At 36.5% G+C, this 16,152-nt stretch overlaps 4 protein-coding genes across 5 annotated transcripts; 2 read left to right on the top strand and 2 right to left on the bottom strand.

Moving 5' to 3' along the window:
* Positions 1,703-4,425, top strand: LOC105160196 (cysteine proteinase inhibitor 6). The gene is made up of 4 exons (XM_011077464.2): positions 1,703-2,063; positions 2,338-2,557; positions 3,359-3,504; positions 4,009-4,425. The coding sequence occupies exons 1-4, from the start codon at positions 1,845-1,847 to the stop codon at positions 4,147-4,149; spliced, it is 726 nt and encodes a 241-aa protein (XP_011075766.1). The 5' UTR covers positions 1,703-1,844; the 3' UTR covers positions 4,150-4,425.
* Positions 4,906-7,336, bottom strand: LOC105160195. Its single transcript, XM_011077462.2, has 2 exons — positions 6,807-7,336; positions 4,906-5,674 (listed from the first exon to the last, which is right to left on the bottom strand). Exons 1-2 carry the CDS (start codon positions 7,214-7,216, stop codon positions 5,032-5,034), a joined length of 1,053 nt encoding a protein of 350 aa, XP_011075764.1. The 5' UTR covers positions 7,217-7,336; the 3' UTR covers positions 4,906-5,031.
* On the top strand, positions 7,532-8,997 carry LOC105160194 (DNA polymerase delta subunit 4). The gene is made up of 2 exons (XM_011077461.2): positions 7,532-7,774; positions 8,497-8,997. The coding sequence occupies exons 1-2, from the start codon at positions 7,609-7,611 to the stop codon at positions 8,688-8,690; spliced, it is 360 nt and encodes a 119-aa protein (XP_011075763.1). The 5' UTR covers positions 7,532-7,608; the 3' UTR covers positions 8,691-8,997.
* LOC105160193 (RNA polymerase sigma factor sigA) lies at positions 9,621-14,575 on the bottom strand. Of its 2 annotated transcripts, XM_011077460.2 has the most exons (10): positions 14,415-14,575; positions 13,461-14,219; positions 13,091-13,289; positions 12,909-13,001; positions 11,797-11,925; positions 11,603-11,656; positions 11,445-11,522; positions 11,261-11,323; positions 10,451-10,563; positions 9,621-10,028 (listed from the first exon to the last, which is right to left on the bottom strand). In XM_011077460.2, exons 2-10 carry the CDS (start codon positions 14,138-14,140, stop codon positions 9,920-9,922), a joined length of 1,518 nt encoding a protein of 505 aa, XP_011075762.1. In that variant the 5' UTR covers positions 14,141-14,219; positions 14,415-14,575; the 3' UTR covers positions 9,621-9,919. The 2 variants fall into 2 exon arrangements, with proteins under 2 accessions (XP_011075762.1, XP_020548999.1); XM_020693340.1 differs by having other exon boundaries at positions 13,461-14,555.

Genomic DNA, 16,152 nt, shown 5'->3' with positions numbered 1-16,152 from the left:
AAAAAAAAAAAAAAAAAAAAAAAAAAAAAAAACACACAGACACACACACAAAACAACAAAGAACAGTCATCTTCAGGGGACCATGTTTCCCCTTTTCAGAATACCAAATTTATTTCCTTTAAATACTATTTTGAGAGCACTAAGCACAATGCAAGTAAAATAACAAAAAGAAATGGAGGAACCACTTACGATAAGCAGGCGGTGGCATATTCACAATGGCGACCATCTTCCCACAATCGATTTTACAGCAGTGAAAACTCATTTTCCTTCGTGCTAAAGTCCAGTAATTTCGTTTTTACTCTTTTTTCTTTCTTTACAATTTAGGGATTTGGCTGGGGAAATTTACCCCTCTTTCTTTACCCTACTCTGTAAAAGAGGTGAGACGACGACGACACGTGAGAAAGACATGCCCTCTGTTTTCCCTCCAACACTTTCCACGTTAGCAAGCTGATGTGACCTTTTTTTCCACGTTAGCAAGCTGATGTGGCCTTTTTTTCCACGTCAGCTTGTCACGTCATGTTGCCCCCCTTTTTTTTTTTTTACACGTAATCCATTTAACCGGCCACGTAAGCTTCCCCCAATTTTCAGACACTCACGTGCCTCCCTCGTGCACAATTTTCGGCCGATTTAGGGTAATTTGTCCTAAAATTGCCAATTTTTTTAATTACTGTTCTACAATTTTATTTTGAAAAAGACCTGGACTGGAAACGCCACTGCCCTAAGAAACTGGACGAAAATTGCAATTTGCCCTATTTAGAAAATCCTTTAAATAAATTTTATATATATTTGAAATCCACCAAATAATCTAACAAAGTACATTCCATAAATTTTTTCTTCAAAATCGTAGCTACTAATATTTAATAACATTGTTCAAATTTAATTTTATTAGGCATATCTTTAACTCTTAAGATTAAAGAACCAACTTAGATTTTTTAAAAATATTTTTAGATTAGATAAGTTTAATAAATTGATTTATAATTTTGATTTTTTTTTCACTTTTGAAATAATAAAAAAGACACTATTTTTTGTTTGAAGTTAAGCAATGTGTTAATATTATGTTCACAAGAGTTCAAAGTTTTCATTTTTTCATACAAAAGAATAATTTCATACCATATAAAAATATAAAAAAATATTTTTCTTTATGAAAAAGGACTAATTCGATAATTTTATAAATTTAAAAGACTAAAGTGAAAGAATCAAATTTAAACTGACTATTTTATCATTCAAAAAGTCAAACTCCAGCTACATTTTTCCTGTAAAATAGTTAGAGGGACCAAATCGAGACAAAAAATTATGATTTAGGGATGCTAAAATAGATGAACTTGAGGGACTAAAAAGTGATTTTAAACAAAAATTTAAGGGACTAAATATAACATTTACCCTCTCTTTTAATAACTATAATATTTTTCAAATATAAATTTTTCCTACATTATTTATTATCTTTATTTGTCAATTTTTTTTATAAATCAAAATATTTATATTAATTTATTATCTTAATATATATTTTAGATATTTTTTAAAACTAGAAAAATTTAATAATATAATTTTTATAAATATGTTATTTAGATTTATTTTTAAAAATTATGCATATACATGAAACACACACCGGTATTTATTAAATATTTGGATTTATATTCTACTTATATATATATATATATATATGTATGTATGAGCGTAAAGTAAGTAAGAGCGCTTAGTGATTAAGCAATTGAAAGGACAGGTGGGGGACTGGGGAGGGAGAAAGTAGAAAGAAAGAAGCGCTGGCGCTTAGAGCAGAAAAGTCCAACACCGCCTCGTCCTCCTCCTAATCCTTTCTCTTTACCAAATGCACAATACCAACTGAAATGAAAGCTCTGCCTTTCTCCATCTTCCTCTCTGCTGCTGCCCTCCTCTCCCTCTTCTCTTCCTCTTTCGTCCTTCCTCAACAAAACTTAGGCCTTTGCCACGACAACGATAATCAAGTTATTCACATGGCTACTCTAGGGGGCGTCCATGATTCCAATTCCAACCCCGACACCCACTCCCTCGCCCGATTTGCTGTTGACCAACACAATACCAAAGAGGTTCACTTTTCCTCCTACTTCACTTTCTTTTCCTCTTGCCCTTTTACTTAATTAATTGTTTAGGAGCTCTTCGATACAACTACATGTTGAATTAGGATGTAGATCCAAGAAACAACTCTCCGTAGTCGTATCCCACTTTCGGTTTAGGGGTTATCGTGAAAAGATTTGCTCACAATGCCCCAAAAACCACAACTCATAACCCCTCTGGTGTTCGCATTCCCTTCTATCGTTATTAATAGATCAGTAGTCCAACAGATTTCTTTTTTCATCTCAGAATGGATTACTTGAGCTGGTCAGGGTTGTGGAGGCACGAGAACAAGTTGTCGCAGGTACCCTGCACCATCTTGTACTCGAAGTTCTTGATGCCGGCAAGAAGAAACTTTATGAGGCAAAAATTTGGGTAAAGCCGTGGATGGATTTTAAACAACTACAAGAATTCAAACATGTTCGAGATGTTCCTTCTTTTACCTCCTCAGACCTCGGTGCTAAGACAGGTAGCCGACCGCTGTCTTCATGCAGTTATTTCCTTAGATGATTAAGTTGGACTTGGTGTACCTGTTTTCCTTGAGAAGCTGATGTGTCTCATTCTCATCATTGGGCCATTACGTCCACACTAGTGATACTTGTTTTCTTGTTCTGTCTTTATATAGTTCATACATATATATATAGTTGGTTTGCAGGTCTTAGAGGTATTTCAAAGTTTTTACTGTTTCTCTATCCAACTTTGTTATGAAACTGATCCAGATTGGTTATAGACTGTAACCAGAGCAAACCAAGAGAATTGCTTAAATGGTAGTTGGCCATGTTGGAATTGTGCTGATGACCCTGCCACAAGCGTTGGTGGTGATCCATGGTGGGGGTATGATGTTGTTCGCTTGGTTTTAGCTAAAACTAAGATGGGGATAATGCAATGTTGTAATGTTCCCATTTGTGCTTCTTGGAGCTGTTTGTTTAAAAATTTACCAAGAAATTCATTAGTTTATTTGGTCTATAACTGAAAAAATCTCTATTAAAACATAATGAAATCATATCAACAAAGTTTTAATGTCCACTTAGGATTTGTGTTTTGGACGGCCCTACTCTCTCCTTAATCCATGTTTCTTGTGGGGTTGCTTGATTCTTTGTTGATCATCAGCTTCATGGTAAATGTTGTTTTCTGATTTTTGCTGTAACAAGAAAAGGTAATTTCTTTATTTTGGTTTTGGCACACCTTTTAATCTGGTGGACTACTAAAATAAGTTGATGGCTAAAAAGCTATTATTGAATCATGTGCTTGAACATTGTGTTCATACCAGATGATCAGGTCTCCGGATGGCGACCAGTGCCAGTACACGATCCTGTTGTTCAGGATGCTGCTCATCATGCTATTAAGACGATTCAGGAGAGATCTAACTCATTATTCCCTTATGAACTAAGTGAGGTGGTCCATGCGAATGCAGAGGTGGGTAATATTTTGAATGTTTGGCATGGTTAAAGTATCAATTGGTAGTGATTCATAATTTGATGTGGACTCTGTCTAGTGTGTTCATGAACTTACCTAAAACTTCTCTTAATTCTTCTGAGATGTACAATTCTCAGACCTTTGTCCAATGCTGACAGTGAGGGCACAGCTAGTGTTGTGCGGTGCATGCTAAGAGTGGGTGTTGCTTACAGTCTTGTTAAATGAATTGATGAGTTTCAATGATAAGGAAGAGGAAGGTAGCAGTCTGGTATGCTTGAGACATGAGCTTTCAAGTGGTTGCGTATATAGTCCCTCCATGTTTTGCATCAGTGTTCGATGCAAGTTCTTTATCAGCGTTTTTTTTCCAACTGCTGTTGTATCATTTATATGTATTTGCCAGGGTCCAAATTTTATGTTGAACTTTATTTGGTACTTAGCACATTATAAGCCTTTTTCTGCATGGGCCATTATGTGACAACTAAGATTAAAACTTTCCTGCAATAGGTTGTTGACACATCAGCGAAGTTTGATATGCTTCTCAAGGTCAAGAGAGGAGGAAAAGAAGAGAAGTACAAGGTTGAGGTGCATAAGAGCACAGAAGAAGGTGGTTTCAACTTGAAGAAGGTGGATCTTGATCACTCTTAAGTATGAAGCTAATGGCATGTGACACCTAATGCTGAAAACAGTTTAGAAGTTGATGGTTATGCTGACATAGAAAACTATAAGTTGCTCTTTTGGAATTGCCATGGCCTGACTGTCTCAGATATCGGTTTCCTTGGAACTTTACATTTGACTCGTCTAACAATATTGGTTTTTAGTTTTGTATCTGTGACACGTAATCTTTGCTTTGTTTTGAATTTGGACGACTCTAAATAAGGTCTTTCCAGACTTGAAATAAATACATATTTGGCAAACCACAAATACAGAATTGATGTGTGTTAATGTAGGAAAGAGATGTCTCAAGGCTATGCAACTTAGGTTATTTCACCAGCCCGTTGAATACTGACTATATGGTGTGAAGCACTGAAATATGGAGTCTAATGGGTCTAACTGAACCTTCCTTCCATGGTTCATAGTGTTTCTGCTGTTTCTGTCTGTATGAGGCTTCGTTTGTTTCTTGTTTTACAGCATCAATAGTTCTTATTTTGCTGCGGTGTGGTAGTTTTCTTTAACAATCCAAAGTGGAAAAAGAGAAGAAGATCAACGAGCAAAGTCTCTTTCATGCTTTGCGTTGTAAAATTGGGCTTCTGGCTTTGGATATGTAAAATATAAAAAGAATATTGTTTATTTGTTTGGTTGAAATTATATGTTTGCGAGGAAAGAGGTATTAATTATATACAGATATATATATATATGGTTATGGAATAGCGCTAAATCGTTGGTTATTCTATGCAAGAGTAGTGGAGGAAGGATTCTAGTAAGATTATTAACTAACAGGATAGATAAGCAATGAACTACAGGCGCCATCCATAAACTGTTAACCCGGAGTACTAGCAAAACAAAGTACTTTGTTGAAGCGGAAATAAATTATCTTGCATTCAAATCCAACTCACCACCTCCGGGCCACCCACTTTGCAGTGCTGCATCTCCATTCTCTGTTTCGTCATCATTCAAGAAGTCCTCAGACGGCTCCTTATCATCCTTTTGTATATTGTTGCCCCATCCATTTATCATATCATCCTGCTGGAAGTCCTGCTCCTGTTCACCCATGTCCGGACCAACTGTATTATTGCCTCGAGAACCAAGAGCACTTGCTCTTATGGGGGCTCGTGCCATCATCTCAGCATGGGCTTGTGATTCTGAACGAGCTTGCTCCGCATGAACCATGGCAGCCATCTGTATATTCGCTTCATGAGTTTCTCGACTAGCCTTCTGCTGTGAATCCATTTCAGCCCTCAATTCAAGTAGCGCTCGCTTCTCGTCTTGCAAAAGAGATTGCTCCATCATCAACTTCTCCTCTGTTCGGAATTCCCCGAGGCCTCGTTTACGGGATATAATGTTGAATGCAAGGACTTGTTTCTCGAATGTGGCAGTGAACTCTGCAACTTTGGCAGCAATGTTGTGGTCCCACTGCTGAGAGCGAGAAAGAATTTGGCCTGTAGTGGCTGAATCAAGGATTTTGTCATCTTCCTCTGCTTCGTAGTCTGCAACAACATGGTAAGGTAACAGCCTGCACAAAATTTAAGAAAGAAGAAGTATGACTTTCTTAATTAAGATTGCACTGGTTGGTCAACCAAATTAACTTGAACAAGATGCAAGTGGGGACGGAATCTAAATAAAAGGCTAATAAATGTTCTACATAGTTTGAGATCCATAAAATGGGTACTTCTCTCGCTTGTAACATGCATGCATGAGATTGCGAGAGGATTAATCAGTAACTTAAAGCAATGAACAAGGAATTTTGCAGACGAGGCTGAAATATTTTTGCAAGCACCCAACATCCTAGTGCTGAGACAACCTTCATTTGTCTGTCTTTAAATATTATTTAGAGTCGGATGTATGCCATTGTATGCTTTAAAAACTAAAATGACACAGTGTCTCCTTTTCACTTAGTCAGATAGTGAACCATTTTTGCTGATGATCATGTTGACAACCCACTATCAAACACGTACTGATACGCTGTACAAATATTTTGAAAATTGAGGAACGTCTGTTCTTCATGAAGGAGAGACAGTTGAGTATTTTTTTCTAAGCCGGATGCTAGAAAAAAGAGCTATATTTACCAAGAACAGTTGCAGCCAAACTCAGAAAATCATATAGTTCCAGCAGAAAATATTCATAAATATATGCCACAACAAACGTGAAATGGAAGGTCCATGTCCAAATAGTGACTTAATTCAAACGCGACAACTTAGGAAATGACACCACGAAAATTCAAATAATGAGCAAGCAGCTGTTTTTCTGAGTGAAATTCCTTAAGTACTATGCAAAAATATGCCGATATTAATAAGTTCTATCACGACGAAGTGAACACATTGAATAAGAGAAGAAACCAAAAACTTAATAAATGCCAGAATGATGCAACCAAATTTGCAAGACATAAGAATAAGGCCCAAGTGACCAATATTCTACTTACTTTGGAGAGTAACTTAAAACAAAAGGCACAGTGGAGCGTCAAGAGTACTAAATATATAGATGCAGACAATTCCAGGGAGAGGGGATCCAAGCAAACAAAAACATAGTTTTAGTAGATTAATGTAAAGATGTGACATTTAGAAGAATGTGATGAAATTTCTATATTTTCAGTTTTTGGGAAAACAGGGGAATACAGAAGAAAATAAGAGGGAGGAGAAGAAGGAAACCTCTCGCAAGCGTCTTCGAGAGAAGAGAAAGGGCGCTTGAAATCGGGATGACAGACCCGCCAGGCGTCCTGATAAGCCATCTGGAGGGAGGCCTTGTGCTGGTGCTGTTGTTGGGGATTATTATTGGCGAGTGTAGGAGAAGAAATAGGGTTGGAATTGGGGTTGGGGTTGGGGTTGGTATTGGGGTTGGAAGTGGGGTTAGGGTGAATGTGATTGGGAATGATTTGTTGGGTAGTAGAATTAGGGTTTAGAGGGCGATGGTGAAGGAGAGGATGCTGTGGGCGGAGATGGGCGTCGATGTTGGAGGGGAAGCGGGATATAGCGTCCTTCTGCCTTTGGATCTGCTGCAAGAGTAGCTGTTGCTGCATCAAATGCTGCTGATGCGCCATAGCAGACTTGCCGTCTTCCATGGAAGCTATTGATATTTCTCACTCACACACATCAATTCAACACTTATGAGAAATGAATTAATTAATTATTTATGTTTGTTTGTTGAGGAAAAGGAAACAACAGAAGGTGAAGAGAATAGAGAGCGCGTTTTACAGTTACTAGGGCAGTAGTAGGAGGTCACACGACTTATTTAATTGGTTTTTGGGGCAGTAGACTAGTGAGAGATCACACGACTTATAGAATTGGGCTTTAGACAGTGGGGAGAAATGTGGGCTTATTGGGCCAAGTCGTCGGCCCATAGTTGGTTTGGTGGTGGTATAAAATGATGACTGCGCTTCTCCATTAGCATTGCCTACAAAGAATTCAAATTTCAAAACTTTGAATTACTGCTTCCACCTCCACTAATAAATTAATGGCGTCTTCCGATATGAAGGGTTTCTTCCGACAGAAGAAGAAATTGGGCATTTCAAAGCCAAAATCATCAAAGAGATCTCCGAAGCCAAAGCATTCAGCCTCCTGCGGCTCCCACCTCGTCCAGCCTCCCGCTCTCGTTTCCCATGGCTTTTTCGATCTTCAAGGTCTCCCTGCTCCTTCTCTTCTCTATTTCTTATATATTTACTCTTTTATTTTTCCAAAAATTCCTAATTTTAAGAAACCCTCCTAACTTGCGTATCCTGAACCTTAGGTTTCTGTTTTCATTTTGCAGAGCAATCTCTCTATTTTTAGTAGCAACTCTCGGTTTCACTGGCTTTCCTTGTATGACTAAGCAGTATCATTGCCTAGTCATTCTTGCTTCCAGCTTCACTTTGTTGTTAGTTAATGTTCGCTGAAGATACCACTATCAGTTTACGCTTTGATGTTTTATCTCTTTCTAAGATTACATGTTCATAATTACGTAAATTGAATCAACAATAGATTTTCAATTTATACAATATAGTAGCGAGATCATATTTGCTCCTCTATGAGAAGATTGCGGCTCCCACTTGATACAATTGTACTACCGTTGTCAACTCATGTGCAGAGACAGAGTTTTCTGTTTCATTTTCTAGTTCAATATGCACACATAGCTAGAGTTTGGAAACCAGGAGGCTTCACTGTAGGATGTTTATAAGAGCACCTTACACACAGTTGGATTGCTCGGATATATGTGCTAACTATTTTGGTTTCTCAAGCTGAACAGTCTGTTCTGGATATAATATATACAGAATTATTTCAAAATTGTACTTGGTTTAATGGTTTAGAGCAATGTTTTTCTATGATAATCAACTATTAATTTATTATTATTTTTTAAATGAGACAGATGAGTATGATGACAAAGAGGAGGTTCTAAGGCAATTTGACATGAACATGGCTTATGGGCCATGCTTAGGGATGAGCAGACTGGACCGCTGGGAGCGGGCAAATGCCTTGGGCTTGCACCCTCCGAAAGAAGTTGAAAATCTGCTGCGGGCAGGGAAGGTCAACTCTGAATGCTTGTGGGATGGTCGTGTTTAGTCCCCTTGCCCTTTACTGCTTGTTCCTTTTTCCTTATAGCCTCTTGCTCTATTTACCTTTATGTGCTGGGTTGTTAATGCCATTATGTCTTGAGGATTTAAAAGTTTGGCGATTTTAAGTAAAAGTTGGCATGGCATGGATGTATAATTTTTCTTTCTAGTTTGATGTATGTGTAGCCTCTTGCTATACTCATGCTCTCTTTTTACTTTGATGTAACTAGTACTATGACCTTTACCTCATGTAAATGTATTTGGACTCTAAGTTGCATTATTATGCTATATTGCATTGTATTGGTTTATTTCACTTACATCTGACGAACCAAACTTTCTTTGTTATCCACTTTGAGCTTAAGGGCTCTCTGCCTATGATTCTCTGGACATTTGTGCTCACAAAACATTTGGTGATTGAGGTTGTTTGCATTGGTTTTGAGCAGGGCTGGTCATAAAATTTTGAAATTACTTAAATTACCTCAATCGTAGAGTACAAAACCTTTTCGGACTATTTGCTTTTCATTTAAAACTGTACTTATAATTGTGTAGTATATGCATATTTAGAATTCTTTATATCCTAAAAATTTTCAACTTTGACTTTCCTTTCAACCAACTTTGACGGACAAGAACATGTTCTACCTTACACATGCAAGGTGTACATGTTATAAGTCTATTTGTTATTTTAAGAAACCATACATCAGATCTTTTAAGAACACGTTCTGCCCAACACATCTTCGTCCCAACTCCTTGGCTGTAGATGCATTGCCTTTGCTTAGTTATAGCATAGGATGATGGTGAAAAATGTGAACGGCAGAGATGTGCTTCACAATTATCAATGTGTATGCACATTGGTGTAGATATAACCATATGGCACTGTCCATTAAAAGTTTTGAAACTGATAGAAAACTCCGACAGGAAAGATCATCTAAAACTAAAAAAATCTATGAATTGTTATGAAATTAAAGACATCTATACCCTAATGGCTACTTTATTATACATCTTCATCAATTGCAAAAGAAGGTAATGAGGATTAGCAGTGCAAACATAACTAGACAAAATAAAGTCCATATGATATACAAGCATTTTGCTCCATCTTTTTCGAATTCTGAAGTATGTTAATATTCTTCTTGCCGTAATTAAGATTGGCAAATCTTCTTGAATCGCTATCTAAGAAAATTTGAGTTCTCTGCCTGTGTATATACACAACATGATCTTCTTTGTCCATTAAGGCCCTCCAGATTAATGTTGTACCAACATGGTATCTAATCTTCTCTTCCTGGCAGCATGTTTTAATTTCTCAAGAGCAACAAGTCCCACCTGCCTCACTCTCTCCCTCGACAAACCTATCCTGAAAATTCACATTAATAAAATCAATCAGCTCATGCTTAAAGTGCAAATTGCATGCATATGCATGAAGCATTTCATAAGATGGAGAGAGAAATGGTTAGCTCCATCAAGGGGAACTTTTCAGGGTTTATGGTTTTCTTTTCCGCTATCATATGCACTCGTTGTAAATAGTAAACCAAGTGGATATGTTGAAAAACATCAAAATTTCTACCATAGTATTGTTTCAAACAAGTGGGAGGAATGCAGTTAAAACAAGTGTAAGAGAATGAGCATACAACCAATATAATCACACTTCGCAACCAAACAAAGCATTTTGCAGGAGATGGAATAAAACCAGTAAAGACCAAAACAGAATATATAATATCTATATCTGACGTGGATATGCCTTTTATCTAAGAAAAACATTCAGTTTGCAGTCCGCACCGTCTACTGATATCTTCCCAAGTGAGACATTCATTGTCTAGGCCATAGTACAGACGTATAATCTCTCTCTCCCGCTCTCTTAATGTCAAATTAATGAGTTTATCTACTTCATCCTGCAAAAATAAGATCAAGTCAAATTTCTGCTTCAGTTTAAGGAAATATTATCAAGGATAAATAAGAGATACAAAAAATCCATAAATGCAGCATCAATAACTTGAAGAGGGTTCAAACAAGGACCTCAATACTTCTTGAAAATGGCGTCCACTAGGTAGTTCTCAACTAAACGCCACTCTCTCAACTTACCTCCAGCTGTTATCCTTCATTTCTCTTTCCCATATTCTGGTCTAGTTCACTGAGAGCCTAACCCTTTCCCGCATATCTATAGATATAGAGGAAGTTGTTTAAAGATTTTTGACAGATGTATCTAATTTTAGTCCATCACTATTTTGTAGTTACTGTTTAATAGACTAGGACACCAGCTTAGCATTTTGTCGCATAGCTCCATAGCTCTTGGAGAAGGGTACAACAACAACCAAAGTTGTGTTATGATATGGAGAGAGTACGCAGGAAAGAATTTTGTCACAACCCTTCGAAACAATTCCAGACTAGCAAACAGTTAGTATTATCAATGATTCTGTTTTCAGTTCAATATTGTCTTCCAATCAAGTGGTCATCAAGAGTGGTTTTCTGTCTCTGTAGGGTACTGCTCAAAGTAACCGTTATGATGGTTGTAATTATTATCACAAATTTAGTTCCCGTGTAAGAGTTTCACATGCTAATCACATTTCCATGAACTTCCTATTGTGATACCTTCAGTGCCCATTCATCAACCCCATGCCATGGATTATTCTCGACGTGATTATCTGCAATGTACTGCAAAAAGTGAAATGGAGATATTAGATTAGAATTAAAGAAAAATCTAATGCCAGTATGCACAGACCAATAGTAACATATTTCATGAAGTAAAATATGATGACCTAATTCTTTTACTTACACTGTGAAGAGTTTCCCCAGGAAGACCATTTAATGAGGGAAATGCTTCTCTGTCAAGTGAGAAAACCTTGGTGATTGCCTGGAAAGATGAATCTTACAAAGTTATTAGAGAAACATATAATCTATTGGACTATACACATTATACCAAAGTCTTAGTACCTCAGTGGCATTTTTGACCTTTTTCTGCGACATGTTCAGACATTCAGCAATTCTCTGAGTATAAAATGGATTATGAGAACTTATACACAAGTTTAACAAGGAAGGAAGATCTCCAAATTGAAGGTTTATGAATGTAATGAACAATAAGTATGACATGGAATCTCAATCTTACACGTAACAACATTAAGACTTACATCAATTGATGGAGTTATTCCTTTCTCTTCCAGTCTGGCCTTTGCATTTCGAATCAAACTTAGCCTTTCATGTAGATGGGTGGGTAGTCTTAGGGTTCTTGAGTTTTCCACTAAAGCTCTTGAAACACCCTGGATAGTGATAAAAATATAAGTATCAGGCCTAAAAATATTATAGCATAACGTAATACTGATCTGGCAGTGAAATGCCAACACTTGTAACTGTAACACAAATTAACAAAAATGAAATTATCCTGACTTCAATAAAACCTTGTCCATTTCTGGTGAATGTTACTAATACTTATCAATGATCTATTCATACCTTACACTTGACTAACTAATATACAGATAAAAGATTAATGCAGTATATATCCACAGAAAAAGATGAAAATTTGGCCACCTATGGAGTGCTCAATTAGCGATACTGTTTTCCAACATGCTGAAATTGATCATTTTTTTACTTACAAAACTTTGCCTCTTGATAGATTATCTGCAGAAACCTTTCTAAAGTAATCACAGTTCTTAAAAGGAAACAAAATCAAATTACCAAGTATATTAAGCGGGCCATGGGCCTAGGAAAAAGAATCATGATTCATGAGAATTTAATATTAGATAAAATGTAATTTAACAGAACTTTCTAAACCATTATCACTTCAAAAGAGCACATTACATACATATAGCCGAATTGGCAAAGCTTATGCTTTTCTCTTAACTCTCACTGATCAGCTCATGCATCTATGTATGAGCTCATGTGCATATAACACAAAAGGAAACGCTGATTAGAGGGCCATGTTGGACTTGGTGAAAAATGCGAAAGGATGTGACTAACAAATTCTTACTTCCATTTTTGGGTCGCCAAAAAGAGCTGCATGCCTTTCTGCTTATGCATTTTATGGAGATGTAAAAATCTAGTAGATCTAATTAAATGCATGGAACTATACCATCCAAGTAGTGGTTTCGATTTTTCACTGTTCAAAAATACTAGTGAAATGTCTTAATAGGTCTATATTAACAAAAAAAAAAACTAGTATTCACTTTAGTATTGACAAATTAAATTATCTTAAAAGCACCGAAACTTAGATCAGATATTAGGACCCTTTTAATATTGACCTCACCTGTCGAATCCACCAATAAACATAAGTTGATATCTTAAATCCCTTGGAAGAGTCAAATTTCTCAATTCCTCTGAGCAATCCAATCAGACCACCCTGTATAAGTGAAAGAAGTTTTACATTGTCAAGCATGATGGTTGCAACTAAATAAAATCTGTCCCTGATTTCCGAGTAGATAAATTCACCTGAATAAGGTCAGCCATTTCAGCCCCCATGTTATCATATCTCTGAGCAATAGACATGACAAGACGAATATTGCTCATTGCCAGCTTGTCTCTTGCCAGTGAACACTCGATCAATTTTGACTGTAAATTAGTCCGACTAATCCGCAGGGAAGTTGCAAGTTGCTCATCTGAAGGCTCAAATCCCAATCTTTCTTTCAGTCTGAAATTACCAGGTCATGAACATATTATTGAAATATATCAAACTAACTTGTACTTGTAAAAAATATAGAATAAGAACCTAGAATGCATACATTGCGAGATAGGTAGTTTGCACAGTAAAATGCTAAATCATATATATTACTTGGGGAGAAGGGGGACGGAGGTTGAGTACCTCGACTTCTGCTCTTCTAACAAAAGACCTGCTTTAATTTTTTCTGATAGTTGCACGACTTGGGCATGAGTGAGCAATTCTTCGCTTACAACACCCTTTACATATCCTTTCAATCGATTCTGAAGTAGTTCCGGACTGACAATGGACCGCCACTGCCTGCTTGTAGTCAGTTGGGAAGCAGGAAATTTTCGACCAAGAATTTTTTTCCTAGAATCCATTCTGCGGCGTCGAGCAGAAGTTCCAGAACAAGTGACTTCAATTTTATTGCGAGCTCTGTCTTTGGGGATAACTGCTTTTGTGGTGGTCTCAGCCGAAAGATTCCACTGCTTTTCGAGCATAGATTTTTGCAATAGAAGGACAGCATCGACTAAATACTCAGGATCAGTGGTTTCATCAGTTGAGAGTGTGGAACCATGAATTAGCCACGGCTCCAAAGTACAGTTGTTGGAGGCAGTATCCACGTGTTCTTTAAGAGCCCTAACGGAGGCTGGCGGACGTCGATTTGAAATGAAATTGGATGACTTTTTAGCGGTGATGGCATTTTTTGTGGAAGCAATTTGATAGTGTGGATCGGTGGTGCAGGCAAGCTTGTCTGAAAGATCAGAGTAGGAGAAGGTAGAACTGAGGAGAAGCCTTTTACCAGTGCTAAGTCCGATAACAGCAGCGGTGGCCATGATCATGAGGCTCAAATGGAAACCATCACACACACGCTTAGTATAAGTGAGCGCAACCAGAGTGGAGTGGAGTGGAGAGGGATCTCTGATTGATAAACGTGAAATGATAATTAGCTGGTGTTGGCGTTAAGATTAAAGATATATAGTGGAGAGTGAGAAATTGTATGAATTGTTGTTTGAAGTGATTAGATTGAAATGTAACCAAGTTCGATAAGATCAATGAATGAAGAAAAGAAGAGATGATGATGAATAGATGACAAATGTTGTCTCATATTCATACCTGTTTTTGGCAGTAGTAGAGGATGGAGAAGAGGAGGTGTGAGCCTTCTGTTGCAACTGAATCAGAACTTGTGCGTCTGTGTGTTTGTTTCTTCTTCTTCTTCTTCTTCTTGTTATATTTATTTATTTTGGTTGGAATTGGAAATACATAGGGCTTTGGGATAATTATTTATTTTATTATCAAACAAACACAAAAAAAGAAAAAAGAAAAAGGGGATATGGAAGGAGGGAGAGGTCAATAGCTATTGGCTGTTACAGATATTTGGTGCTGCTTTGGGTGGTCTATAGCCTTCCAAGTTTCATCAATCACACCCTTTTCTCACTCCATAATAATAATTCCTCATTATTATATAAATAAATAAATTGTGAGGTGGTATTTCCAACTTCCCACTACTCACAATACCATCTCATTTTGACTAAACAACTTTTACCCCCAAAAGTTTAATAACTATATGCTTAATTCATATTTTACTAGTATTCTTATAATCTTAAGCTCACTACTCTTTTGAATTTTTAATGCCTATTTCTTTATACATCATAAGCATGTTCATACATTTCATATCTTTTTATCACATTGATGACTTGTATACTTGTGCAAAAAGTGTATACATCCAAGAATTCATCAATTAATCCAAGAATTAATTATACGTATATCACACTACGGACCATGTAATCTAATATAAACATAATCTAAGCTCTAATCATGGTAGCTTCCTCTTGACAAAATTTATTATCTTAAATAGACTAATAAGCTTAGATTTTACTTGTTTGTAATAGGAAAGTAAGTGCATTTCATTGTCATTTTCAATACAATTACTTATGATTTACTGTCTTAGTTTTACTTCTAATGGAGATATTATTTTTTAGTATTTTATTATTTTACAGGCTTAATTAGGGAAAAAAAATGGTAGAAATACACAGACAAACGCAACATGACCGAGTCGTGTTCATGCCACACAATCATGTTCCTTCCAAGCGGAATTTCAACCTCCACCTTATAGTTACACAGCCTGATCGTGTTCTGACCTCAGGGATGTGTTCTCGAGGCACAAACAGATTATATATAAATATTTTACATTCCACAACTTTACAAGATTTTCAGCTATAAAGTAAGTAATAGTAGACTAATTTTTGGGAGGAAAACATGTTGTAATTTTTATAATAAATTTTACATGAAACCCATATATTAGAATGAGAAATATGAGAGAATTTTTTTTTTTTATTATTGCAGCAAACATTTGAATTTTCGTTTTATCAACTGGAAATTCTATTTAAATTCAAATAGTTTTTTTTTTTTTAAAATCAATCACATTCTTATGTTTCTGTTTCAAGTTTTAAAATATGGAATTGATAGCTTTTCTTCGATGTGTAGCCGTTAGTGGAGTTTAGTGGCTGAATTCTTCATTTGGAGATTAAAGGCCATTATGGCTGCTTATTATTGCTGCATAAAGGCTGTGGAATGGCTATGTATATATAGTTGGTGTAACACAGCATGTATACTAAGAGTTTAGTTCTTGATGGAATCCAGTCTTATAAAATAAGATGCTAGCAATGCATTCTTCGAAACGCCCAGCTAAGTGAATGTCGTTATTTGGCGCCAACGAAGAAATTGAGTTATTTATGAAAGCATTTATCAACAGGATCAGGATACATAACCTAAGTGTCAACCCTAAAGATCAACATAAAGCCGGTGGTTTATTGTTACTAACACGTTGTCGCACTCACATGCTCAAATTTAG

Source organism: Sesamum indicum, linkage group LG4, assembly GCF_000512975.1.
Source record: "Sesamum indicum cultivar Zhongzhi No. 13 linkage group LG4, S_indicum_v1.0, whole genome shotgun sequence".
NCBI classification, from domain to species: Eukaryota; Viridiplantae; Streptophyta; class Magnoliopsida; order Lamiales; family Pedaliaceae; genus Sesamum; species Sesamum indicum.
Note: the sequence above shows the minus strand (reverse complement) of the source record. Positions and strands in the feature narration are given on the sequence as shown.

Bases quoted from the DNA above. Each gene is read 5' to 3' on its own strand.
- LOC105160194 (XM_011077461.2), top strand. From the start codon at position 7,609: ATGGCGTCTTCCGATATGAAGGGTTTCTTCCGACAGAAGAAGAAATTG. The intron at 7,775-8,496 runs GTCTCCCTGCTC...TAAATGAGACAG, and splicing joins TGGCTTTTTCGATCTTCAAG to ATGAGTATGATGACAAAGAG.
- LOC105160195 (XM_011077462.2), bottom strand. From the start codon at position 7,216: ATGGAAGACGGCAAGTCTGCTATGGCGCATCAGCAGCATTTGATGCAG. The intron at 5,675-6,806 runs GTTTCCTTCTTC...AATTTTGTGCAG, and splicing joins CTCGAAGACGCTTGCGAGAG to GCTGTTACCTTACCATGTTG.
- LOC105160193 (XM_011077460.2), bottom strand. From the start codon at position 14,140: ATGATCATGGCCACCGCTGCTGTTATCGGACTTAGCACTGGTAAAAGG. The intron at 11,926-12,908 runs GTGAGGTCAATA...ATCACTATCCAG, and splicing joins TTTATTGGTGGATTCGACAG to GGTGTTTCAAGAGCTTTAGT. The intron at 11,324-11,444 runs GTAAGTAAAAGA...CACTTTTTGCAG, and splicing joins CTGGGGAAACTCTTCACAGT to TACATTGCAGATAATCACGT.
- LOC105160196 (XM_011077464.2), top strand. From the start codon at position 1,845: ATGAAAGCTCTGCCTTTCTCCATCTTCCTCTCTGCTGCTGCCCTCCTC. The intron at 2,064-2,337 runs GTTCACTTTTCC...TTTTCATCTCAG, and splicing joins ACCAACACAATACCAAAGAG to AATGGATTACTTGAGCTGGT. The intron at 2,558-3,358 runs GTAGCCGACCGC...TGTTCATACCAG, and splicing joins AGACCTCGGTGCTAAGACAG to ATGATCAGGTCTCCGGATGG.